The sequence below is a fragment of the Mustela putorius genome, unplaced genomic scaffold, assembly GCF_011764305.1.
Source record: "Mustela putorius furo isolate JIRA1106 unplaced genomic scaffold, ASM1176430v1.1 tig00003858_pilon_pilon_pilon, whole genome shotgun sequence".
NCBI lineage: Eukaryota > Metazoa > Chordata > Mammalia > Carnivora > Mustelidae > Mustela > Mustela putorius.
Genome location: NW_025422010.1, coordinates 28549956 through 28577873, shown reverse-complemented (window position 1 = coordinate 28577873; position 27918 = coordinate 28549956). Strand labels below are relative to the sequence as shown.

General features: G+C 37.7%; 1 protein-coding gene across 5 annotated transcripts in view; it reads right to left on the bottom strand.

Annotated features, from left to right (window-relative positions):
• Positions 1-27918, bottom strand: part of ASXL3 (ASXL transcriptional regulator 3) — a 184357-nt gene that overhangs the window by 99314 nt on the left and 57125 nt on the right. For 3 of the 5 annotated variants that reach the window (XM_004752339.3, XM_013056001.2, XM_013056002.2), the window contains 4 exons: positions 21404-21406; positions 18096-18204; positions 16740-16848; positions 1264-1385 (listed from right to left, as the gene is read on the bottom strand). In XM_004752339.3, the coding sequence (XP_004752396.2) occupies positions 1264-1385; positions 16740-16848; positions 18096-18173 (309 nt within the window). In that variant the 5' untranslated portion in view covers positions 18174-18204; positions 21404-21406. The remainder of the gene's footprint in view (positions 1-1263; positions 1386-16739; positions 16849-18095; positions 18205-21403; positions 21407-27918) is intronic. The other 2 variants (XM_045065493.1, XM_013055998.2) reach the window with 1 other exon arrangement.

Below are 27918 nucleotides of genomic sequence, written 5' to 3'. Positions count from 1 at the left end.
TACTGCAATTTCAATAATTAATACAGAATAGAAAAGTAATGTAATTCAGTACAAAAATGTTGAGTTTCTTTCCTAAGTTTCCTTGTTTGAAGTAGGGGAGAAGGTAGGGACTGTCTAGGAAACTGGATAGGATATTAAGAAGCTTTACAGGTTAGTGAGACTTAAAAAAAATTAATTTTTTTAAAAACATTTCTCCTCTTCCTTGTTATAAATACAGCATGAGAATGGTACTTCTATTCCTAGACTTGGTCAAGGTCTGCAGGAGATGTGAGGGAGGGGTCTGTCATAGAAAGAACAAAATAAATATGGGAGCGGAAGGCAGTTAAACAGGGGAAAATCATGAATTTTCACATGAACGGTCACATACATAAGCTTTCCACTTATGGAGCACATTACCATCACACAGTGTCCCCATCTAAGCACAGCATCGTCTCCTCCTCATCCACGCCCAGTTCGGAATGTGCTGGTGCAGCAGCAATAGCTAACGTCTACTGAGTGGCTATCAGGGGTCAGGGTTGCTCATTCTACCATGTGCTTTCGACGTCTCACCTCACAGACTTCTCTTGGATTGTTCCCATGTGAAAGGTGCTATTATCTCCCACATTCTCTAGACATGAAATTGGAGATTCAGAGGAGAGAAGTGTCTTGCCCAGAGTTGCAGGAATTCGAACCTGGGTGTTTCAGAACCTAGAAGCCAATCTTGCAACCATTCCCTCCCATCATCACCTTGGCGCAAGGACACAGAGATCAAGACCACGTAGGTTGTATCAAGATGATATTGCATGATTAACCTCCGTTCAGCACCAAACGCTCAATGGTAGACATTCTTGATAAAAGTAAGCCACAACTACTCTCTTTCCTAGTCATAACTTGATGCGTCTCAGTCACAAGGAAGAAATTATGGGTTTATTTTTTATATCAACTATTAGTTAAGCATGAGACCACAGAGACAGTATTTTCAAGAGATGCAATGCATTTACGAACCCAAAATGTTTACTATAAACCTCACACAAGAAAATCGTAATATAAGTTTTCATGGCTCTAAGGACATTTTCCCTCTTCTATTTTACATCAAAGTTCTCAGCCAAGCCTCTCCTAGTTTTGCGCCTGGAGTAAAATTAGTGTATGAATAGAATGCAAGTAGTTGAATTCAGGACATCTCTGTTGCTCTCTGGCTGCTATGTTCCTGCAGATTTTACCTTCTCCACCTCACGCCCATTACCTGAAGGAGGTCGAACGAAGAACGAATGGCAGCTCTCTTACCTGTTTCAGAGCCTTTTTGGTGTGTTGCTGAAAGGAAGACGCTAACTTGCTTTGCACCGCTGTGCTCGTGAGGCTTGAATCTCGAGTGGAAGATGCTTCATCGTTTACCTGCTTCACACAAACTAGAAACAGAGAGAGATGATGATTTTACTAATTTGAATTCCTTTTTTTATATCCACTGTAATTAACTCACTTGGAGCTTCTCTCCAATTGAAAATGGATACCTAAAATAAAGCCAAATACCACAGTGACAAGAAGAATATCTACATTTGAGAGAACAGATCACTTAATAACTGTGTGGTCACAGTTACACCTAACCTCTCTACACCCTGTGTCCTTACCCACTAATTGATGTTAATTCCTATCCCATAGGGCTATTGTGTGGACATAAAAAAGAGCATAATATCTGCCTTAAGACTTGGGAGTCAGTAGATACTTTCCAAATCTGAATATGCAGATTAAGCAACGCACAGTCTTTTGAAGAAACAATGTAAATTCATGAAATTGTGTTTCAAATCTACCAACGGCCCTGGTGCTCTTCCATTTAACAGCCCTCCTTCTATAGACTGCCTTGCCTACTGGGACATGTTTGTCTTGTCCTATGGGCCAAGTCATCTATCACGGAGAAGGAAAAATAAAAGCCAAGATGCTGTGAGTCAATTTAAGGTAATTATTTTCAAGAACATCATGCTTTCTGCAGAGAATCATATAATCTGCCTACTTTTACCAGAATCAAATTTTCCTGTTGCCTATCCTACAGAGGACATTTTCTACAAAAAGCTGTTTTTTAGACGAACCAATGTCTCACTGGCATGGGTGACAAGGGCCCACATTCACCCATGGCTCTGTGGAACCTGGGTTATGGCCAGCACTCATCTTTTGCCCTCAAACTGTCCACCAGAGAGAAGAGGCTGGACTCTGGCCACAGAGAGATGCAGGCCCTCTTCTGTGCACACCAGAGGGGAAGGTGTTATTTGGAAAATCAAAGTCAGGAAGTACTGTGATTGGGGGCAGAATGGAGGCAGATGTCAAAGGCAGGAGGCAAGCGGAAGTTAGATGGAAAAAAATAACTTGAGAACATATTGGAAAAGCTCAAAATATGACTTTTTAAGGGTACCAGGGTTAACACTAATCCAAGAAAATTTTTGAAGGAACAGTAACTTGAGAAGATTCTGACCTGAGCTTTAGAGGCAGGTGGAGGAGTAAAAATTATTCTAGTCAGAAATGGAAGCACATGCACGTGCACAGTGTTGCGAACATTCAAGCTGCTTTAGATAGACTCAAGCACATGTTGCCTAGAAATAAAAATGCAGCTCATGAAGGAGAATGTTGGGGGAAAAGAGTCAAGTTTTGTTTTAAGACAAAGTAATCAAGTTACTGAGGACCAAACAAAAGGAACATGTTTCAGACAGTAATTGTTAGTTATTAATGCCAAGCGCTTTACATATGTGATTTCATTTCATCCCTGCCACATCGTTGCTGCTTCCTTGCAAGACATTATGGTACTGTCTCTGTTTTGGAGAGAGAAAACTAGAGCTCAGAAAGGCTCAACGGCTTGCCAACCGCAACAAAGTCAACAAAATAGCAGAGCTGGGAGTCAGGGCCAGACCCATAATTTTGCACTTAAAATATTTGTCCTCAAAGCCCAGAACTGATGCAGAAAATTCAGTGTCTAAAGAAGTTCAATTTGGTTGCATCCCGAAAGTACTGAAATGGGAAGTTGATAAGGGCAGAGAGACCAAGTCATTTAACCACAGACATGAAAAAATTAAGAACTATCGGTGACAGTGATTGGCCCAGGAAATACTTCGGTTGAAGAAGCCAAAGGGTTTGCCCATGGACAGACTCAGAGAAGTCCCTGCATTAATGACCAGGTGACTTGTTTCTATTTGATACCATATGATACTTTTCCTGAAAACAGTCTAAACGTTGTCGTTAAGAAATTGTCACACTGCTCTCATGGACTATGGCTCCTAGGCTTTTCTCCTTGCAATGATCACTACAGTAAATTATAATACTCGGCCAAGTCTTACTCATCAAGAAATAGCAGAAATTAACTATCAGTTTATAGTTCAAAGATAAATTTACTTTTACATGATTACATCGATGGCCTTTTTAATGTTCTGAAGTCTATGAAGTGAGACAAACTAAGGAACTGAGAGGAAGGTCACAGAGGGGACAACTGATTCCAGTTGGATGGACCTATATGTGGCAACAGAAGCCCAGCCAGAAGCAAAGTTATTTTATTACTTCACATTCTTGGAGTAGTATTTCCACCTCGAATATGGAAACTTACTGGTTAGTTAAAAAGGAGAGCCAAACGCCACCCGTGGATTTTAGGGAACCTGGGGAAAATAGCAGAATAGTTCTGCACACTGGACATCTAAACAGATTTACCGATTTGCTTAGGAAGTGCTTTTATTCATAAGTCTTGCAAAGGTAAACTCCGGTGAAGCAGGATCCAAAAACAACAGATGCTGAATTGGTCTGTATATAATGAAAGCCTCATCCCCCTGCACTCATCTGACTGCGACAATAAATGGTACAGTCAGCCCTCCTTCCAGAGCACAAGAGATATCTTAGAACTTGCTCTACTTCCCTCTGATTTAGGAAGCCACGTGGCATCACGATACCTGTTTAGCTATCAGAGGATATAATGCATACTTCATTTAAATTCACCATTCCACCAAGTTAATAGTGATTCATATGCATTTAGTGTTTCCAAAAGGAAGATTTGGTTCTATTTAAGCCCAGAACTTCAGGTGGAGGGGAGGACAATAAAATCAAACAGCATCCAGCAGTCCTATGAAGTTGTCTTCTGAAGATGATTCATTTTTCTTTAAATTAAACCTCTATTTTGCTGTATCTTACATTCCATCCAATGCTCAAGTGAAGCATCATGAGAATTCCTTCCTCCATAGTCAATTGCCTTCCTGATTCCCTCTTTGGAGCTTGGTCCTATTTCCCTGAATCAAACCATTTTTCCCACATTCTTTCTTTCTTCTTTTTTTTTTTTAAGATTTTATTTATTTATTTGATGGAGATCATAAGCAGGCAGAGAGGCAGGCAGAGGGGGGGGAAGCAGGCTCCCCACTGAGCAGAGAGCCCAATGGAGGGTTCTATCCCAGGACACTGAGACCATGACCTGAGCCGAAGGGAGAGGCTTAACTCACTGAGACACCCAGGCACCTCCCAAATTATTTATTTCTGATCAAATATTTATGGAACTTTTACAAAAAGTAAATGTAATAGAAAATGAAATCTATAAATGAGTGCTCCTTTGGGTTAAAAAAAACCCAAATATCTTATTTTTAAGGAAAAAGTCAAGAGATAATTAAATGCACAATCCATAGGCTCCAAACAGTGCACCTGCGTGTGACGTGTACATGCACATGGCATGTGTGTGTGTGTACCTGTGCTGACAAAAATGGACCCTTAACACGGGTGTATGAATGATTTTATTCATTCTTTTGCCATGTATATGATGAGGGCAGCTGAACAGAAGAACATCAAGTAGCTGGACTGTGGAGGTTCATGCAGCTTCATATTCTGACAAAACACACGTTTTTCACTTTTACTTTGTTCTTGCAGCTTTCTTAATAACAGATGTGATAAATAAATAATGCAGAGCTCATTTTAAACACTTGCCTGAATATTTACAGAAGGGACTGGGTTTGGCCTCTGAAATACAAGCCAAAGAAAAATCAATGTTAAGGAAAGGACCAAGGGAAATCCCCCGTATGTAAAATTACAACAGAAACGAGGAAACTGAAGAATTAGGACAGATGTTTTATCCAATAAATATCATACACTGACAGGCAGCTTAGAAAATGATATCTTTTTGGCATTCAAACAAGAATGGTTTTTGTTGTTGTTGTTGTTGTTGTTTTTCTAACTTCACTGGCACGATTACAAAACGAATGCCAGGATTTATACCTCAAAACCCCACAAGACTGCCTGCCCTTTCTGTAGGTGGACAAAATGAAGACAAGGAAAGGTTTTTTTTAAAAAAGGTACAGAAATGTTATTTCTGCCTACATTTTGCTTGGCTGCCAAAACTAGGCAAAGCCAAAGACACAGTTAAAGGCTAATCTGCTTGTTGTAAATTCAGATAGGTAATGAGGTTCTTAGTATTTGCTGCTCAACTACCTCCACGCTCACTCACACTCAGACTCCCAAACCTCCCAGCCCAAATATTCTATTTGGAAGCCTCAGGAGCAGAGAGAGATGGAAGATTCCTCGTCATCATGAGATAGTCCTGAAGGCTAGAGAACCTGGTGACTGCCGGCAAGACTGGATTTCTGACTCGCAGAGTCTCCATGCTCTCCCCTCTTCCCCTCATTCATTCACCCTTCAGCTTCAAAGGTCAAACTAGAAAATATGGGTTAGAGCTCATATTTTTTAAAGTTGAATGACAGAAGCTTTGGGCACTACTCCCCCCAATGTAATTACTAATCCATTAACAAGTGTACAAGAGGGCTTTGACCTTTAAACCAAGACACAAAGAAGGGAGAAATTAGAACGCAGCCTTGACTTTGTCTCTCCCTCATCTTAAGTCTTGTTTGCCTCCTCAACTCCCATCGTCTCTGATCCAACCAACCAAGAACCTGCTGTGTTTCCTGAACACAGTGACTTGCTGTATTTATTGTACTCGCTCCGACTGTCCCTCATCCAAATACCCTTCTCCATTTCTTTGCCTGGAGAATTCATCTTGGTATAGCAACCTGGAACAGCTTCCCCCAAAGCCTTCCTGACTATGCCCAGCTCTGAGGTAGACTCACTCCTCCCCTTGCCTAGTTTCCTTGGAACCTAGTAATGTATTCGGGGCACTCTCTACAAATGATGCTTCTCTGCCTCTCACTACCCAAAAGTCCAGCCACTCAGGGACTTACACATTGTTGCAAAGATAGTTGCAGAGCAGTTGATCTATAAATGTTTATTAAGCAAAACTGTCAAATTTGATTTTAATGAAATTTATCTAAAGTGTCTATTTTTAATGTCAATATTCAATTACTGATTTTTAGTTAAGAATTCATGGAAGGGGGGGCACCTGGGTGGCTCAGTGGATTAAGCCTCTGCCATTGGCTCAGGTCATGGTCTCAGGGTCCTGGGATCGAGCCCTGCATGCATCGGGCTCTCTGCTCAGTGGGGAGCCTGCTTCCCCCTCCCTCTCTGCCTGCTGCTCTGTCTGCTTGTGCTCTCTCTCTCTCTCTCTCTGTCAAATAAATAAATAAAATCTTAAAAAAAAAAAAAGAATTCATGGAAGGGGAAGACAGCAAAGCAGAGTTCAGTTATTATGGAAAAGCATACATAAAAAGTGAATTTCTTTTCTATCTTATGAAACTTTTTAAAAATCATCCTAAAATCAATTAGGGAAAATATGAAAACCAAATAACAACACATCCTACGCATATCGGTGGAAAGTCACATGACCTGCCATGCACTGCAAATAAACTTCCTTCTGCCATCCTGACTTGTTGCCTTATTTTAAGAGGAAAGTCACAGTTTGGGGCTTTTCCATAGTAAAATAAAAATAATTTGAAAGCCAAAATGAGAAATCACAATGCTTATTTGAAATGGCAGGAGCTATGTGAGGGCAGAACCACACCGCAGACCAGGATCTGCACACAACAGAGTCCCTGCAACAACGATATTAATTGCTGTATGTCCCACTAAACCACATGATCTAAGTAACAGGCTATCAGAGGTAACTGATGTTCCCAGGTCTAATCCAGGCAGGCAGAACAGCCTTTGATCCATTTCATTTCTATCAGTTCTCCCTCCAATTACTCCCTTTCAATTTTCTGATCAAACTAGATGCTATCAAAATAGTTCTCTGTAGAAATAATCCTGACATTCGCTATAGGCTTAATATAGTTTTTATAAACAACAGATATAAATTGAAGAACACAGAGTGTATTAGGGATAACGCTGTGCACAGTTAGAGTTCAATCACATTTTAAAAGAGAAACGAGTCTTAGAGGAAGCTTATTTATTTATGAATCATTCATTTAGTTGCAAAACTTTTGCTGAGCACCTCTGTGCCAAACACTGTATCGAATGCTGGAGGACAACAGCGAATAAAACCCAAGACCTATAAAGCTTTTTTTAATGTATTTTTTTCTAGGAACTGTGGTATAGAACTATTAATTCTATCTGAGGAAAACCAAGTGTGTGAAAACCTACAAATGATAATTAAAATTTGTTCTGAAAGATCAACAAGCGCATAATTCAAAATATGATGGCAAATAATCAAAGAAGCTTATATTTGGATTGTGTCCACTTTATGTATCATACTTACATTGAAATTGCTCATATCAGATGTTCTGGATATACATAGTAACAAAATACATGCCAAAAACTGTTAAAAATGACTTAATGAGGACCAGGCAAACCCCATCTGACCCCAAAAATCTTTCCTGGACTCCATTTCTCTTAGAGGAAAGGTAGTTCCTTAATCCTTTTTGGATCCAGACTAAGGAGAACTACCTTCTCTAAAAGCATTCCTTATTCCAAGATAGGTACAGATACTGGAATTTAAACAACTTCCCTCATTCCAACAGACAACATTCAAAGCATATGAGATTCCAAGAAAGGCCAGAGAAACACTGGAATTAAAATAATGTAAATAGCAATTATCCCCTAAGAAACTTTCAAAGGAGAAACTGTCTAAACATTTTACCTATTGATATTCGATAATATTTAGAATATCATCTGCTAATAATATATAGCTAAAATAACTTAAAATTTTATTGTATGTTATATCCAGCTTTATTAGCCCAATAAAGCCCTCTTCTTAGGCAGAAGAGGTTTGCAGAAAAGGGAGCAAATAAAATAAGAGGAATGGCTAATCAGATGATAATTATACTAGCAATTTCTATCAATAAGAACATGATCCTAAACAAGATGTAATCAGGCTGATATCAGAGGCTACAAGTGATGCTCATCCAGTATCACAGAAGTGAATGGACTGAAGTTTTATTGCAGGAGACCCAATGGTTCGCAGACACTTTGGTTTTCCCTGGACAGGACATAGAAGCTCCCACGTTAACTAGGAAGAACATTTGTACACCGAGGGTACAGCTGTAGGAATCCCTCCTACAGGCACTCAAATTATCGCCGGAGCCATTGAGTTACACTAATATCTCTGGGTATCCATAAAAAATATCCCTTCAAACTCAGAAAAGAGAAACTCAAGCCAGAAATATCAGTATTTAATAGGAAAAGCATACCCTACAGGTACCAGATCTGTAGGTCCATCTACAGCCTACAGATGTGTCGGAACAGATTCCTCTGTCAGAATTATGGACAGCAGTGACATGATGAACTGCTTGCACGGGGCAGAACAGTGGAAGCTATTTCTGTTATGCTGCACAATACCTATGATCTTCTACACCGCATTACATTCCTGAAACATCTACACAGAAATACAGCAATCCACTCAGAAAACCAGAAACAGCAAGAAGCAAGCAAGAAGAGTATCATTAAAAGGTTGGTACAAGGTCAAGGGTGAACGCTTCCTCCACTTGTGGGCATCACCACTAAGTACTTTATCCTCTGACACATAAAAGACAACTCTAGTATATAATAAAAGGGAGTTAGATAAGGTACTGAGGTGGTTGGTTAACTGAGAAATGGCTATATGCTGTCGCTTTTAAAAGGAGAGAACAGGTTATCTGGCACCAATGAAAAAAGTACTTTACTTTTTGAAGAATGGGTGATTTGTTCATATATTCTGATTATAAACTAATAAATCAAACAGAAAGCTGGCTAGTTAAGATGAGTTAACTGAGGGAAATCTTTAATTCTGGTTTATTTGAGAGGAAGTTTTCTTTTATTATGAAATCACACTCTTTGCAATCTTTATCTCGATATTATGAAATGTTTCAGAGCTCAAGAAAAAAAGGGAAAAGTACACTCAAATGGGTCACTTTATCTTCATTTTGAAACTTTCTTTTCTTCCGTGACCTAGGCTATTAAAACTGACCAAAATCCATTTATACAAGAACAAAGTTCACAGTTCAAGGGGAAGTATGTAAGAAAAAGAGGTCCCTAATGGGTAAAAGAAACGGAAAATAGTAAACGGAAAATTTATGAAAGAGCTGGGATAAGTCATTTGAAGAAGTTAAGATGAAGGGGTGGTATCTAGATGATGCCCAGCTGTTCCTCATCATCAGACGGGGGGGGGGGGGGGAGAAAATTAGTTTAATTAAATGCACGTAAAGATTTCAGCATAAGGAAAACATTCTTGACTATAAAGGTTATCAAAACACAGAGACAAATATAAAGGAGCCTGAGATTCCTATCTCTCTGGACATTTACTATTAGAATATTATCTAGCTAAATTGACTGGCTTAAGTCAAATGCTGGCTTGGGGTCCAGCCCACATGAACTTGAAGTCCCTCGTACTTCTCATGAATGCTGTGGGCTGGGTTGAAAGAAGGGAGAAAAAGGAAAGAGTGGGCAGAGGAGGTCTGATATCCTGCTAATGGTCATTTCTGACTATGAAGAGTATTCTCTTTCCTCCATATTTTCTTCCATGTGTAACTAAAACAATATAATTTTCACATACTTAAGTTTCTCTAGGCCACCAATGTAGAACAGGTGTCTCCATGAGCTAACAAAGCTGTTAAGGAAAAAGAAATGTTAAAGCAAAGACAAATTAGCTTAACCTAAGAAAATCAGGGGACCGGTCCAATCGCTGAAATAATCCCCTTCCCTCATGGGCAAGATTCTAAGGAGTGGCTGGCAGGTAGAAGTTCATTCCGAACAGCCAGATGAAGGCACAGATTCCATCCTAAGTACCATCACGTGGGGGCAACCACAGACTAGCAACTGAAAAAACCCCAGCCCAACAAGACAGATACCACCACAAGAAAAGAAACACCAAAGAGGTTACCAACATCCTCCAAAGTTACTCGAAACGCTGTCCTCACAACTCCACAGTCCCCTCGTATTCTTTTCCCTGATCCCTTCTATAAAATTGCCACTGATAAACTGTCAGTGTGACTACTCCCTGAGGGCACGTAAACCTTCATTAGTACACTTCTCACTTCCTCCAGGAGGCTCCTCATCTGCATGTAATTGATGTCTCAACAGAGATCCTATCCACACACTTTAGGCCATCTTAAAGCACTTTTCACTTCTGAAAAAAGACCCCTTAAACTGCGGCCTCCGAGCCAATGAAAACAAAGAGTGAGCTGAATAATGTTTCATTAAGTTAACACAACCCTGCCAAGAATCATAGGATCAGAAACCCACTTATAAAGCTGGCCATAAAGAATAATGAAAAAGGACCATATAAAATTCTTCAAATGTTAGAATCATTATTTACCCTGGGATCTAAGGACTAAAATATAGGATATATGTTCTCTATAATTTTTTTCCCTAAATAGAGACTTTTAAAATACTAATTCCCCTGCTAGAATACTGCTTCCTCCCTGAAAGCCATTAGGGTTAATAACAAGCAGAACCTTTTTTGATCTCTGTGGATGAAAATTGTACATTCTCTAGTTTCCTTATTTTAATAAGTAGGATGGTCGCTTTTGATTTTAAACTTGTAATATAAATCAGGGCCATGGAAAGAGAAATTCATTTTTTTTCTTGTTAATAACAATTTATAAATAGAAGGTGAAGAGGGTGAAGACTATCTAGTGATGCCATCATTTCATATAAAATATGTATGGGTTTTGCAGCCAGGAATGCACTGTAAGTCAACTTAATATGTGTGAGCAAACTCATGATATACCAATGTATTATGCTCGGAAAACAACTCCGACACAAATATACCCATAGATCTCTGACTAAAATAGCCCATAAAATTCAAAATATTTTCTTTGGGTGACAGAGATCTATACTTATATTGGCATAAATGGTTATGGGTTGTCAACAGAGATATATCAAGTGATTCACCTAAATCACTCTTCAGTCTCCAGAGCTAAAATCTGTGACATCTAAAGAGTTTACTTTCTGGAGTTTGTATGTCTAATTCTTATTAACTTGAGAAACTCTTTGGTAGGAGTCAAAGAAACATACACAAAACTATAGCTCTGTGTGTCTTGCAAATCCTATAATCAATAATATGTCACTTCCCCCACACTGTAAAACTTTTCAAAAAGCTTTAAAACAAAGTATCTTGGCAAAAGATCACCCATTTAATGAGAATATTTCTCTGGCCAACTGATTGCAAGAAGAGGATTCAAGCATTCCTATTATCATCTCAGATCTAAAATTTCAACTGTTATTGATTGGAATCAAGCTACTAAGATTTTCTATTACCAGTTTTTTTTTTAAGAGTCTTTTTAAAAAAAGAAGTATTTCTGTGCTTACCCTGTTTAATGGTACAGTGAATGGCAGTTGATATTTATTAATGTGAAAGAACTCTATGGTAGCAGAGGCTTATTCTTTGGATTGCCACAAGGGTATGTTACCAATTGAAGGTTATTATTCACCCCAGCACTTCCCACTCTTTAATCCCAAAGGAGGAATGGGAGAGGAGAAGGGGAAAAAAAAAAACAGATGGTGGGACCCTCCCCATTTCCTTCCCCTGTCATTCTCTCCCTGCCCTGGCTCCCAACCCCACACATTCCCCCACCTTCTCTCTCTCTGATTATATTTTCAAAGTATATTTGTACAGCTGCTAGAAGTAGAGAAACTGTATCCATTCTAACTTCTGGTTCAAATATGTATTAGAAACAAAATCAGAAAGGAAATCACCTGAACTGCTTCAGTTTCATGAACTGTATTATTGATTTGTAAGAAGTCATGTGGTATCCCACTCCTTAATTCAGATAAGCCAGGGGTTCCCTTTTGTCAAATTCTCAAGTCTATAATCAGAACAGATTTGTACAAATGTGGGAAAAGCAAAACTGTATCAATGACTCCTGGCTAACAGTGTTCCCTGGGATTCCAAGGGAGAATCACGGCGGTTAGAGCCTGGGTTTTATGCTTGCCACTTGGATGAGATATTTCTCACAGGCAAAAATAAATAAATAAATAAATATAGGAAATTTAAAAAAAATAACAGAGCCTAGAAAGATTATTTATCTCATAGGAACATTATGAGGATTAAACCAGATACGGCTTACAAAGTCTGGACAGTGGAGGCAGTCCTTTTCAATATCTAAGTGTGGCAAGTTTGATGGGTTATACACAGAAGTATATGGTATTTATGTGAATAGGAAATATCCTTGTCCTAAAAAGAAGCAATCATGGTTTGCCATAAGATGCAAACAAAAGTGGGAAAGTCAAGGAATACTCATGGAAACTAGCTATTTACTATCCGTTCAGTGATTCCCCCAAACAATTTCTCTAATGCAACTTCAAAGGAGAGACCAGAAAATTTAGTCTTGGTCACATTAGCTGGAGATGTGCAGGTATGTGTTATTTTGTGAAGTTCCTATTCACATTTCAAATCAGGGGAGTTTTCTTTCCCTACTTTGTTTTAGCTATTGGCTAAGTGCTCCTGCCTGGTCCTCCGCCCCTTTTTAGCCACTAAAACCCTCCCACTGTCTCCTCCGAAATTCAGTAGAGGTCAATTACCAAAATCTATTAGCCTCCATCTTTTCTCTGAAAACTTCTCTTCACATCTTGAGTTACAAAAAACCTGGCTCTCTCCAATGATCACTACTTCCCCTAGAACCCTCTCAGGTGGAAGCCCCTTTCTTTTCCACACATCTTGTACTACTGGGCCTGGAAATGGGATGGGTGACCTCTATTCCAGACTCAGCTCCATCCCATAACACGAGGCTGGGCAAACCGAGGGCTGCTGAATTTCAGCTGTGGCTGATGGTCCCTTCAGTCAGGCCACTGCGGAAGAGCGTGAACGCTCCAACTGTTCATGACAGCCTTACACTGGGGTTCCTTCTTCCTTTCCTCTCATCTCCGACACACATTCCATAATATTTTCCTAACCTCAATTTCGTGTATTCATCTCTCAAGTCACTTGTCCTTCTAACTCATTTTCTGTGGAACACCAGATCAAACAATCCTTCCACACCAAGAAGACCTCCCCCTTCACACCATCCCTCGCATAATCGTGTCCTTACCTCCACAACCACCTCAGCTACCGTGGAGGCTGATCTTAACTACTCCATTTCATGCACCCTTAACCCCTTCATCTCTCTCTCACTTCTTCATTCACACCTGGCAAAATCCCAACTCTGGTCAAGTCCGACTCTGTACCGACTCTGCACTTGTGGTCATGAACATGACTGGAAAAAGTACAGCCATGTTGTCTAGTCTTGTATCAAATTCAGAATTAGCAACCTTGAAAGTGTACTTAATGCTGCCTGACTGTAGACAAACATTTTATATAGTCTCCCTGAATCTGCAAAACTACCTCCCTGGTCCTCATCCTGAGCTGAAGAGTTTGTTTCCTATTTCACTGAGAAAAACGAAGCAATAAAAAGCAACATAAGCCCCTCCCACATATACTCTCCTACCTTCATTTCTATCCAAATACCCTGACTCTTCCCCTCTGCTTCCTTAGAGCACCTGTCTATATCCCTAAAAAAGGCCAGTCTCTTCATCCATTTACTAGAGCCCATTTCCTCTGCTCTAATCAAGCACATGGCCACAGGACAACTTCCTCATTATCAAATTTTCCTCCTCAACTGGATTTTACGCATCAGTCTAGAATTATTCTCCTGTTTCTCTCTCATATCAAAAAATTACTTTTTTTGGTTTCTACTTTTCCTTTTTGCCATTTTCCCATTTCACTTCTTCCCTTTACCTCAAAAATCGTTGAAAGCATCAGCTACATTTGGGGTCTCTATTTTCTGTCTCCCACCCTTTGAGCCCACTCCATTCAGGCTGTGGTCTCACCACTAGAAATTGTCATTGTCAAGTTCATCAACAACCTCAAAAAGCTAAATCCAATGGTTATGCTCAGTCTTCATTATGAGTTGATATATCTAAAAGTAGCTGACACATCTGAAGTGCTTTCACTCCAGAAACACTCTCTTTACTTGGCTTCCAGAACAGACAACATGCTCTCCTCTCCATTTATCCTCAGTCTCATTTATTGTAATTATTTTCCATACCTTCTCCAAGCTCTTAAAATTCAAACACCCCTGAGCTCAGTTTTTGAGCTTCTTCTCTTTTCTATTTCCCTTCAGTTCCCTTGTGATCTCATCCAGTTTCTCGTGTTTAAATATTGTCTATAAACCAACCACTTCCAAATGTATATCTCCAGCAAAGTCTTCCCCGTAAATTCAGAACAGATAAGTCCAATTATTTAACACGTCCACTCTGGTGGTAAAAATGAATGCCATACTTAATATGTTCAAAACTGAGCTCCTGATCAACAACCCCTGTCCCTGAAACTAATTCACTTCCAGATTTTTCCATCTTAGTTAAAGAGAGTGCTAATTCTATTTGCTAACACTTATAATTTGGGGTTATCTCCAACTTCTTTCTTTATTGCATAACCATGCTAATTCTAGCAGCTCCTGCTGGATCTAGCTTCAGACATATCCAGAAGCCAATCACTTTTCAGTATATCCTCTGCTACTCCTTTTTTCAATCCACCATCACTTCTTATCTAGATTATGGAAATAGCTTTCTAACTGGCCCCTCCCTCTGTTTTTGACCTTTATCCCCACCCTCATATATATTTCTGTAATTAGTGCTTCCACTATACTTTGCTCCTGCTAAAATCTAAGTGAGATCCTTGTGTCTCTAGCTCAAAATCCTGTAAGAGGTGAACATCTTGCTCAAAGCAAAAGGCAAGATCAAGGCACTAGAGTATCTGGCCCTATAACTTCTGGGACTTCATATCTTACCATCCTCTCCTTTGTTCACTCTGGCCTTCAACCACAATGGTCTCTTGATATTCCTGGAACATTCCAGGCACTCTCCAGCTTCAAGGCCTTTGTAATAGCTGCATCTTCACCTAGAACTCTTTCCTCTTAAATACCTGCTCCCTTAGCTCCTTTCAGATCTTTTCTCCTATGTACTCCTCTCTCTCTTATCTCATTCAATTTGCCCCATATCACTTTTTGGCACTGAATAAGCTACACATTTTACACATTTATTTTGCTTATTACCTGTCTCTCTACCAACCTAAGATCTGTGAGAGGTCTCTTTTTGTTCTTGCTTTTTACTGCATAAACTGCAGTGCTGAAAACAGTATGCAGCACATAATAGAAGCTCAATATACAGGTTGAGAGAGAGAGACAAAGTACACAAGTGGTCACTAAAGCAGGCAGGGCAACAAGAGGAAGGACCCAATGATTCCCCTTCATCCTCCTAAAGGTAAATGGCTGCCCCATTTACCAGCCCTTCCAGAAAGGCAGAAATTGCTATGCATCTTCCTTGTTCCCTCTGTAACCACAAGGACCTGTCGAAGTTCACAGTACTACTATGGTGTGGAGCTGAGTTTTTTAAAAGGTATAAGGATCAGGACAACAAATTCAGTGAAAGTTGGCTTTAAAAAAAAAAAAAAAAAGAAGAAGTCTACAGAGTCAACATCAGCCTTTTTTACAAAGAATCTGTTGTTTCCTACCTTAATTCACAACCTCTATTGCAGATCAGATAGGCACCAAAGCAAAATAAGTCTCATGGGGACTATCAGAAAGCAGACCAGCTTAAAGGGCAGAAGTGTCCAGTCAGAATACAAAGAGACTCCTATGGCTGTTAATAAAATGAATGGCTTTGGGCTATTACTGAAATGCGATATTTCTGCAAGGATCCTTTAAGGTTTGTTTGTTTAAAGATAATTTACTGATTTCTATGAGTCCACCAACCGAGGCTTTAATGACACAGTCTTCCTCCCAAATCATGCTCTGGGTCCACGCTGTGGGACTAGTGGGTAGGGTAGGAAAAAGTCCAGCAGCGTTGGTGGAACAAAGATTTGTTAAAACTGCAGTACGGAAATTATACACACCAATGGAATCATAATGTAAATGTCTCAAGAAAGATAAAAATGAATTAACATGGATAGAATTCAGAGGCAGAAAATGCCCCCTTAGAATTCTGGAAGGGTCACTCACTTTTCAAAAGAGTTTTGAAAGAATATAACTTATTTGGCCCATGTTTCCTTGGGAGGAATATTAATCCTAGGCTTCATTTACAAAGGACAAACCTAAGAACAAAGCTGTCACAAAACTACTCGTGATCACAGGAAAAAGAAACATAATCAGAGAGAAAATATTAGCATTCTCTGCCTCACAGAAGAATAAAACCACTAGATAACTCCAGCAACACTCTCACCTTACAGGAGAAACATACTGATAACACTCAAGAATATTATCCAGAAAAGCCTATTGTTAAAAAAAAAAAAGGCAAAGAATGCATACTTTCCTTTCATGCCAACCTTTTGAATCAAAATTATTTGATGATGAATCTATGCAGGAGGTAAACACTTAGAGAAGGAATTGTATCTCTAACGGTTGGGAATTCAATCAGTGAATTCCTGGAATTCTGTATAACTTGTAAGAGAATAAGGTTTATATCTTGACATTCCTCACACATACCTCCATCTCCTTCTCCGCTGGCATTGGCCTCCGCCATTTCCGCGCCATCCAGTTCAGATTCACAGCCTAAATCCAATGTTCCGTCAGCTGGGCATGACGACTCCTCTTTCTATATTATTAAAAAAAAAAAATGAAGACTTATGATGGAGATGTACTGGCAACTGAAAACATTTAAAATATTTTCAGGATCCTAACGTATTGCCACTATTACTTGTGATTTGGAATTTCAACAGATTTATATCTTAATGTAAAATCACTCCAAAATCAAAGCAAACCACTGGGAAAAGCACACTGCCACAAGATGATTTTTTAGGTCTTTTAAAATCTATATAAAAGTTTCCTTTTGGCATACATGGTTACCTTTTTTTTTTTTTTTTCAATTCTACTGTCTTCCTTATATTAGGAAATGGTTTCATAAGTGAGAATTTTACCAGTAAATTAAATACCCAAGTAGCTACAAAAAGCAACTGAAATAATACAAGTCTTTTTAATTAACCTGTGTAATTTTCTGAAACACACAATGAGAAGGGTTTAATGCTTAGTAGCAGAGAAAGAACCCCTGCTTCTTTGCCAGGTATAACTTTCAGCATTAAAAATGCCCTTCTCAAAGGACATTAATGAACATTAAATGTAATCCATCATATATTAAAGCAGTGAATTATTTTTAACTTATAAGAAATAATACACTGATTTTATTTGTTCCAAGTTACACAACCATGTGTAGATCATCAGCTTTTATCCTCTGGAATTTTTCATCTTAGACAGCATTTCCCATTCTAGTTGGAAGTTATACTAAAATAATTAAGATTCCATTATCTGAAGTTTTTTATTTCATTTCTCTATTTTTCTCACACACGTATGAATTATTTAAAATTCCCTTGAAGTTACTGCTGTTTTAAAATTGAATAATTAATTTAAACCAGCATCTTTTTGAGATGAATGGATAAATTTATTTTTATAAAAGACAGAAAGGCATACAGGTGTGAAGTCTGTATATCAGCTTATGGTCATTAAGTCAAATAGTTTACAGCAACTGTGATCATCTTAAACCCTTGGCTGAAGATTCATGGCACTCCTCCATGTAAATTTTTAAGAATCAAGAATTTTAAGGAAGCCACAACTATTTTCCGTTACCATATGTTAGAGAGAAACCACAGATATGCTTTCCTTGAAGAAAAATGTCATTGTTTATTCTTAATATGAAATCATTTTTTAAGACATCTGAAAACATTTAAAAGGCACAGGGGTCATTTTTCTACCCTTCACCCAAATCTAATTTTGTTTACCTTCACATGTCTGAAAAAATGCATGATACACAGTAATAACAGACATAATATGCAGAATAATCCGACTTACTTTGAGAGCATAAAGGCCTGACTTTCCAGGGATTTTGAAGAATGTTCCATCCCCTATTCGAGTGTTAGTGTGAAGCATTGCATTCAGACAGGCTAATGGAGAAGTTCCACTAGAAAATAAAAGTGTGCAAAAGTGAAGCAATCTGAGATGCAATTTCTGTAGCAAAATGTGCTCTCTGTCTCTCTCTCTCAAAAAAAAAAAAAAAAAAAAAAAAACCTTCTCACATGCCTATCCTCCCAACCCCGAAAACATCTACATTACAATAACAGGCCAGTCCAGTTTTGCCAAAGTTAATCAGATGCATCTGTCTTATAGGCTTCAGGCAAAAAGTCTCCTGAATTGAAATTATGCTTTTATTCATAAAGCAACCAACACTCTATATCAAAGAAACCAAAGCCCAAATGTTTATGTGCTGTTATTTTACAAATAATACCATGAAGCCTCAGTTTTTAAATATTACAGACAACTTGATGGTTGCACTTGAGTGATCAAATAAACCAAGTTCAAGGACAGCTCCATCCTATAGGTTGAAAAGCAACAAAAGAATAATGAGAAACCAGGGAAGAACTGATTTGAAATTACAAGTGTTTAAGTTACCCACAGGATTACATTTCTCACATGGCCAAATAAAAAATCTATATCTGTGTTTATACCTGATACAGCTTCTACAATGACATCCTTTTCTCAGAGTTGTCAATAAAAAAAATAAGTGTTTGGGAATTCTGCCCAGCTTTATGTTCTGTAGTAAAGATGCAAGTGACGGAATTATGAAAACAGATTTTTTAAAGATATCAACTGGCATTAAACTAATGATTAAAAATTTCAAAGCACATTTGTACAAACATTATTGAAATGTATTCATTATACCTAAGAAAGATGTTTGTAAAATGTAAAATGCACGTGTTAAGTATTTTCTGGTGTAGACTTTAGAATCTCTTTTGGGTTTTGTTTGCATAAACTAGAATTTAGAGTGAGAATTATTACTTTCACTTACTTACGCTTCCATGTACATTTCACTTCCTAATATGCTGAAAGATCAATATTTGGTTGAACCACTATTGAGGAGAAGCCCTACTCCACCCCATTTGTGACTTAGGGGTTCTGGGTATTTAACCCAAAATATTCTCAGATAAGATTATGGAGCTCTAGGATAGGAAGGTTTGAATTTCCATGAAAGAAACAATATTTTATGTTTCTAAATTAAGAGTTTCTAAAAACGAAAATTAGGAAATCTCTTACCTACTATGAAAACCCACCAATAAAATGAAAAAAAGTGAAATCTATATATATATATCTCCTTTGTATGTATGTGTATACACACACACACACTTATATACACACATATATGTATATGTATACATATATGTGTGTACATATACATATATGTGTGTATATATAAATGTGTGTGTGTATGGCATATAAACCCATATATACGACATATAAACCCATCAAGTTATAAATGTTTATGAGTATTATAATAAGAAGAACATAGTATTATTTTAGGAAGTAGCTTCTCTGTGCCAACATGTCAGTATGATCCCAATGGATCTGATAGGAAGCGAGTGCCCTAATCTGAATGTGCTCAGAGAACAATGTAGTAATAACACTAAAGTATACATGGTAATTGCAATGTATGTGCTTATGTAATATCTTTCTTCGTGAAGCTTCTTCAAGTTTACAGACCTCGTTTCATTATTTTTCCTCGCAAAAGACTTTCTGCTCATATTTCAAGTGGGCCAGGCATACCTTATACAGTAAAGTAAATTCATCTCCCCCAGAAATATCTCTGTCCATGAACAAATTCCAGATAAATAATGTTGTACATGTTATGCTGAGCACTCTGAAATGCCTATTTTTGTCATTTTCTCTTTAGATAAAAGCACAGACAATTTGAAGCTAGGAAATTATTATGCCAGATTTGTGGAGTTTTAATTTAGTGAAACTGTCAGAAACACAGACTTTCTGTAGGGACTTGGCAAGAAGATGTTAACACTACAAGTAAAAAAGAATCCAATACATAAAAATGAAAGAATGTAGACTTTTAAAAATATAACAATAAAATTGTCCACCTAACATCGAACCTCACACACATTCTTCCTGTTTTTTCCTAAAGTCCTAAAGATGAACGTGAAAGAATAATACAGATTTCGAGACAACTAAACAATGCTGAACAAATATAATTTACCATCACTATAATTTACATTTTCTTTCTAAGGTACAGTAAATGAAAGATAATTTTGGAAGATAAATTGAATATTAAGTAGCAGTTTAATGCTATGCTTGCTGCAAATGTAAGTGATAAGCACCCAGTTTCATATAAATAATAAGCTCTGTTGAGCATGAATATATTATTAAATTATACTGTTTATTAATTCCATAAACTCAAGATTTACTATGGAAATATTTAAAAATATGTACTTTACAATCACATGACATTATATCTCCAAGTCTCAATGATCACTATAATTCTCTCAAATCTTTCCGGAAACAAATATCTGAAATTTGTTTTATTTCAAAACTAAACAACATTTGCATTTTAGAAGAATAAGAAAATAATCTGCAATAAAATGCAAATTTTACATCTCAAATCACTGGCTGATTAGTCATTTAATTGTAAGCATACCATCTGCATTTCTGAACAGAAAAAAAATTAATTATATGATCCATTTTATTTAAAAACAATAAAACGATAGCATCAATAGAGTTAAATGCTTAATAAAAGGTAACTTTCATCCTAGCAGAATACGCATAGGAAAATGAATTTTTTAGAAGTTTTTCATACCATTTGCTTATTGTGGTTATTCTCAACAACTCCACACAGTCTAGAAAATTTGGATTGCTATTCCTGAAGAAATGAATGTCTTAATGAACTTGTCATTAAACATTAATAAATAAAAGTCTTATTTATATATTTTTATTATTTTCATATTTTAAAAAGCCAGAAAGTATGCCTTAGCCCACTTTAAGCAAAACATATTTATATTCATACATACTTAAATATGTTTATATATGAATATATATGAATATATATATATTACAATGATTTACTGTGCGTGTGAAGGAAGGTGAGGTAAATATATGTAAAAAGTGTATTCTTAGATAGCATGAGCACCTATGTAACAATTCATATTTTTAATGAATTAAAAACATTTCACTTATAGTTGAGGCAAGGGTTTAATTGATTCAGTTGAAATTTAAAAGTTAAAAATTCTGTAATAAAATATGTGTATGTGTATATGTATACCTGAACTAATAAAGCATCAACATTTTCACAACAACAAAACTCTGAACTTTCAAAAGTTACTTACTTTCTAAAAAGATGGGTTGGAAGAATCATGGTGTCCCGAATTTTAAAATGAAAACCAAGGAAAAAAGGAAGAAAAAAAAGTTAGTTTTTCAACTTAGAATGCAATTCTGCATCTTACCATTTCAATAAACAGGACACTACATAAGAAACACACCAATCTTGTAGATTTGGCTGCCACTGGGGAGGAAAAACTGGGGAGCTGGGGTAAAAGGCAACTCGAACCTCCTTCTCTAATGCCTCGACCACATTTTGACTTTGTCTGCAATGCACATGTATTTCTATATTAGGAATATAATTAGAAATAAGCAAAAAGGACAATATTTGTCCCTAATTCTTTTTTTTCTACCATTCCTGCAATTGGGCCCTTCCCTATACACCTGCCAGGGTAGATATACAGCTTATTCTACTTGTTTGTTTTTCTCCCTAGACTGTAGGGTTGTGGAACCCTTCTGGTTTGTTTTCATTTCCCACAACCCCTGAAGCAGAACAGGGGTGGAATTTGGAGGCAGGGGAGCAGGCATAATTTAAACTGTCTAGACATCAAAGAACCCCCAGAGATGCTTTGCAGAGCCCTGGTGCTGTGTGAACTACAGGAAAACCATTGCTTTATCACATCAAATTGCTGACAGAACACATAAAATTTTACTAATATTGCACACTTCGTGAAGGGAATGGATGGCTTATCTATTTTAATAATTTTTAAAACCACAAAAAAAAATAGCCAGGGAATGCAATTGGAAGAATATTTATAGACATGACAAAGAAAATATCATAATTGTGGTCCTCATTCCTTTAGGTATAAAATAATAATGCTGTACAATATTTTTAAGTAACCAAAATTTTTAACTACTTTACTAAGTATCTCTTAAAAATGTCAGATGAAAGCTTTTCCTAAAAACATTTTAATCTCATTTTTCAAACATGGGAACATCAAACAATTAATCCCGAACAACGTGAATTTAATAACTCAACAAATGCAAGAAGCAACTGTTAAGCAGCATTTATTGGGTTATTAACAGTTATTGTGCTAATTGTCATTAATACAAATTAACAGAAACAAATATACGTTCACTCTCTTTCCAAAAAAAAAAAAAAAAATTCATAATAGCTTCCTTCAAGTACTTCCAGTGTTGATGGCTTATAGAGAATACCTTAACTTTAAGGGATTTTTTTTAATCGTTTAGAGGACATATTTTTGAGAGGAAATTATGTGGGCCTCTGTTGTGCAGATGATATTTTAGTTCTCAAGGGAGGATCCTTGCGTTCATTAATGGAAAATCTAAAGTGTTCACTTAGGATTTGTGCTTCTAACTCTTGTATATGTTACACTTCGCCAAAATGTTTTTAACATCTTAAAAAATGAGCAATGCACTCTTCGGTTTGTCTATTTATTTACATCTTTAATAGGGCTGGTCATGACAAGTGGAGGAGAACAAACTATTTCTACCCATTGAGTGTTGATGAGTCCTTAGCTCACAAAGGTACAGTGGACATCCATGGATCAATCAGGAACCTAGATGATTAAAAAACCTTCTAGAAAGGCAAGGCTAAACTATTTTCTAGGAGAAAAATTATCACTAGTCTGGAACTCTTGAGAAGGACTGAAAAAAAAAAAAAACCAACAACTTAAAAAGCTTCAAACGTTACATAAATAATCCCAGCACATAGAACATTAACCAAAAAATGACTTACGGCAACCCTGAAGTTTGATTTTGAAGACACAAACAGTGTCCCAAACTTTGTAGTGCCTCCAGGATCACTAATGAACATTTTTCATGAGCCCAGACATATAAGAAATAACAAATATTAGAATTTTAAAAATATAAATAAATAGGGAAGAACCAATTAACTCAAGACATGGGTCATAACAGAAAGATACTTATGTATTTCCATGTGAAGAATATCCATATAATCATACGAATATTCAATATTCAACATGTCTCTAAGGCAAAATTAGAAATGAAGGCCCAGCGCTCTTATGAAGTGGACAGACTGAGGCATGAAATAATTGTCACATGACATATGCTGTGTGTGCAAGTTAATTCTTAAATTTAGAGAAACAATTTCAGACTCCAAACCTAAACATATGGCTCTGATGGGCTTGAACAATATCAAGAGATAGTCTTCTCAGAACATAAACAGAGATTTGAACTTAGACCTCTCATTCTCTCTGGAGACATTACCAAGACATTACCACCAGATAGACTCCATATTATGGACTCCATTTAATGAACCATATTCATTAAATTGACCTTTTCTTTTAGGTGACAAGGCTCTCAAAACATTACAACAGGGACAAGGGCTTGCTTAAGCATTCTTTTAAAACAGTATAAGGAAACTGAGAAATGGGCCTATAAAAATATAAACTAAAGCCTATAACCCAAATTATAATTTTTAAAGACCTCTAGCTAAAACCTGAGGTGAGGCGTCTATAAATCTTTGCTTTACTAGACACCGAGCAAACAACACACCGCACGTCTAGCTGGACGTCGGCCACTGTTTCTCTGCATGCCCGTTACCACCGCTGTTTCAGGAAAGGCTGTGGAGCACAATGGCTAAGGCTGTGGCTTCTGGCGCTCATCAGCCTGAGTTCAACAGAGGCTACACCATTTACTAGCTGTGTGACTCGAGACTTGACCTCTCTGGAGTACAGAATGTGGATAACAAAAAAGTCACTATTTCATAAGGGATTCTTCTGAGGAATTAATGAGTTAAAACATGGAAAACATTTAGAAATGCGTCTGGCATACCGTAAGTGTTTGGAAATTGTGAGTTATTATTAGGAATACGCCTCCTCCTCAATGCAACCAACATCTAGAAGGACAAAAGATGGCAAATGACAAGAATTTAAGTATTTCCTAACTTGTCTAAAGAATTGGTTCAGGTAAGATTTTGTCTAATTCCACTTTCGTTTCATGAGCAAAAATAAGAGAAGACGTGAATGAGCTTCCACTCCAACCCCAAAGCCTTTCACAGGTAAATAATATTGAAAATAACGTATTATCCAGTAAAGGCAGAAGGAAAAGAATAATAATAAATATCTGTTATTATGGTTGCCATTTGCCAAGCATCTGTAACGGGATTGGGCTCTCCTCCCTATTCTCTCTATTCCTTACGGCCACCACGAAATGGACACGTGATGCCCGACGTCGCGGATGGGACTGAGGCTGAGATGAAGTCTTACGGCAGTCAAAGAACAACTAGGTGATACAGCTGAAATCCAAATTCTATTCTGATTCCAAAGCCCATGCTTTTTCCAATCCCCCCACATTCTTCTCCCCACAGTTGCCTCCTCCACTTAATTAACCTTGGATGCCAAAAAAGAATATTTAGCACTCGATACAAACACACAAAGGAAGGCCAGATGCTGGCAAGTGGTAAACGTGGTTGGCTCCCTCTTCGCTCAGTGCCACCTATAGCAATGACGCCCCTCTGGGTGGATTTCATTATTCTAAGAACTAGGCTGCTGAAGAGGACATTGCTGTTCGTCTCCTTCAGATAATGCTACCTATTCAAACTGAAAAGAAAGAACAATGAGAGAATGTGGTAGAGGATTCAGGTCCACAACTGAGATGTCTCTTTATAGAACTGGATCACTAAAGAATAACACAATCCATTAATTGAATAAACATCTATTAAGCACATTATCTATATCCAGTTAATCTTGAAATAAATATGTACTCTGACAGTGCTTTGCACATAACAGAAATGCAGGCTGAACTCAAGTGAATTCTCTGAATACATACAAAATGACAAGGAATCTAGGAGAAAGGAGCCTTGAGGCATGTGGCACAACAGGAGGAAAATCATTTCAAATTTAAATGGTGTCCTTAGTTTATTCCAAGGAAGATGACTGAGATGGAATCAAGTGCCAATTTCTTATGTCATCAACGCCAATGCAGAGGCAACTAACCCAGGGCCACTGGAGGCTCTTCAGGCCTTTATACTATTTTCCCTATCACAGCAATCGCAAAGAGAATATTCTCAACTATGGTGGAGTTCATATATTAAGAAACAATTATATTTGATATGATTGATTAGTTTCATATAAAAATGTGAATTTCTACATTTTACTTGTACTCCACCTCCCCCAACTTGTTAGCAATGGCTAATACTACAGCATTTCCAAATGTGTTCTATGGAATCCTAGTCCCATGTGAGGCTGCAAAAGAACTGTCCAAATGAGTTTCGGAAAAGCCGCATGCTGCATTCTTTGCAAAATCACTAAATACAGTAACTATATACACTAAAAAGTCTGAAAAACTCCTACTTAGGAAACCTCCTTAACTCAGTTTCCTAAGCATAAACAATTAAAAAAAAAAATCCTCCCCACCGCAACATTTAGCAACATCCCTATTAAAGCATGCCAAGAAATAGACTTGAGGAAATGCTATACTGTATTTATCACTAGGATCATAAGAAAAAAGTACCTAGCAGTTATACTCTCAGAAATGTTTAATTTTATTAGCCAAATGCTTAAAATATTATTTTAAAGGTCTACAAAACATCTATTCCTCTGTGGAAAAAATAATGCACTGTGGTGAGTAATTTTCCCTGTGTAAATTGATAAAATTGAAAAACATATCCAGGCACTTTGAATAGCATTGACATATTCACAAATAGTATCCACATGTGATTGAAAATACTATATCTGTAATATTCCCCCAAATAAAGGTCATCTTACTCATCCTCCCAGTGGTGAATCTCCTCCTGTTTCTCTTTTTCTCTCACTCAGTGATGGGAACCATCCTCCCCCTCATCACCCAGGACTGAAGGATTTCTCAGACTCTTCAAATCATGGTGCCTCAACAAAGTTCATTTTTCAATTTACCTTTTTCCTTCCTCACATCCCAATTCAAACATTATTTGCCTCACAGGAGAACAGTCCTAGAGCCCCAACCCTGCCTTCAACACCTCCCTGCTACAATGCAGCCCACCCAATGGTGCCAAAGCAATGTTCTTATTTAAAACACAAACAAAAACACCGCTTTGATGCCCCAGACCATGCCATACGCTGGATTTTATTTATTTATTTACTTTTTAAAATCAGTGGTTCCAGAAGCATAAACTTTGAGGCTGAAATTACAGTCCCCTACAGTGTAAGTTTCCCTCCTCATCTTCTCCAACACTCAGATTACGCCTCACTCTCAGACCCTTCTCCTAGAATCTGATCCAGCCCAGGAAATCACATGCCTCCGTGGTTTCCCATCTCTCTGTTCGGTCCATAAGAAACCTTCTGCCTGGAAACCCATCCTGCTCCTTGCTCCATTCACCGCTCAGAATAAAACTTTTTAACTCCGGCCTGTATGGTGACACCTTTTGTGAGCCCAGGACACTTTTGTATTATAACCTCAACACTTTGCATATCCCTCATGGTTTCATAAAATATTTTTATACTTCTACACTGAAAAATAAAATAAAGTTAAGAAATTTTATACTTCTTACTTTCCTGCCCCATACCACTTGCAATTTTGGGAACTCTTTAGGGGACAGTCACATATTTATTTATTTTTGTATTATCCGGCAAGCAATCCCAAAGCGCTCAAAACACATTTGTTGAGATGAACTAGGTCGCTGCTATGGCAGTTGTTGCAATCTGGCATTTGTGGCCATAAGGCACCTGCAATGACCATCAGCTATATTCTATTTGAACTGATGACTCCAATCATGTGTGTCAAACATCCGACACACCACTCAGGCCAGACTGGCCATCTTACGGACACCTGCCACGCATTCCTGTCTCTTAGGGACTTTTCCCTCTTCAGTCATATGATTCCAGGTTAGTTATCAGTGAAACGGTCCTATTTCCCCACCAGGAAGGCTAGCCAGATTAAACAAAATGGTCAAAGGGCGGGAGTTTGGGGAACTGATATGGAAATAAAGAGAAATAGCCTACCTTATTTTCAGTAGAAACAGAAGTTGTAAAGGTACAAAAATGATTAGCTGGTGTCTATGGCTGCCTCCACAAGGAGAGCCTGCCAAGAATAAGGCTAACCAGAGGAAAGAGGAGCAAAACATGGAAAGAAAAGGGGAAGGGGACATGCCATCATTTGAACTCCTGCATTATCCAGTCAAGTTGAAGTTCAATCCATCAGAGGTCCAAGTTAAATAAGCAAAAATATCCCCTGTTTTGGGGTTGTTGTTGTTTTTTTTTTGTTTTTTTGGGTTTTTTTTGTTTTCTTTTGACACTTGTCAAATAGGTTCAATGATTTATACAAGATGACCTCCTTTTTCTAGGCCTCAATCTTCTCATCTGTAAAATGATGAGCTTAAAATAGGTGTGCTTTAAAGCTCTACTAATCCCTTTCTGGCTATGGTTTTAAGGACAACTAATAATGGCTTGACTCTTGGTTTCCTGTTAATTCCAGCCATGCTGCCTGTCTACCTACCCCTCCTTCATCTCCAATGCCTTCTGTTCGCCTCTCTTCCTATTCATCTGTCAAGGTCCCCTCACCTTCACCTCCTAAAAACTCCCCATGACCTCTCCAGTCCATGATCACCTCTGAAATTCCTGAG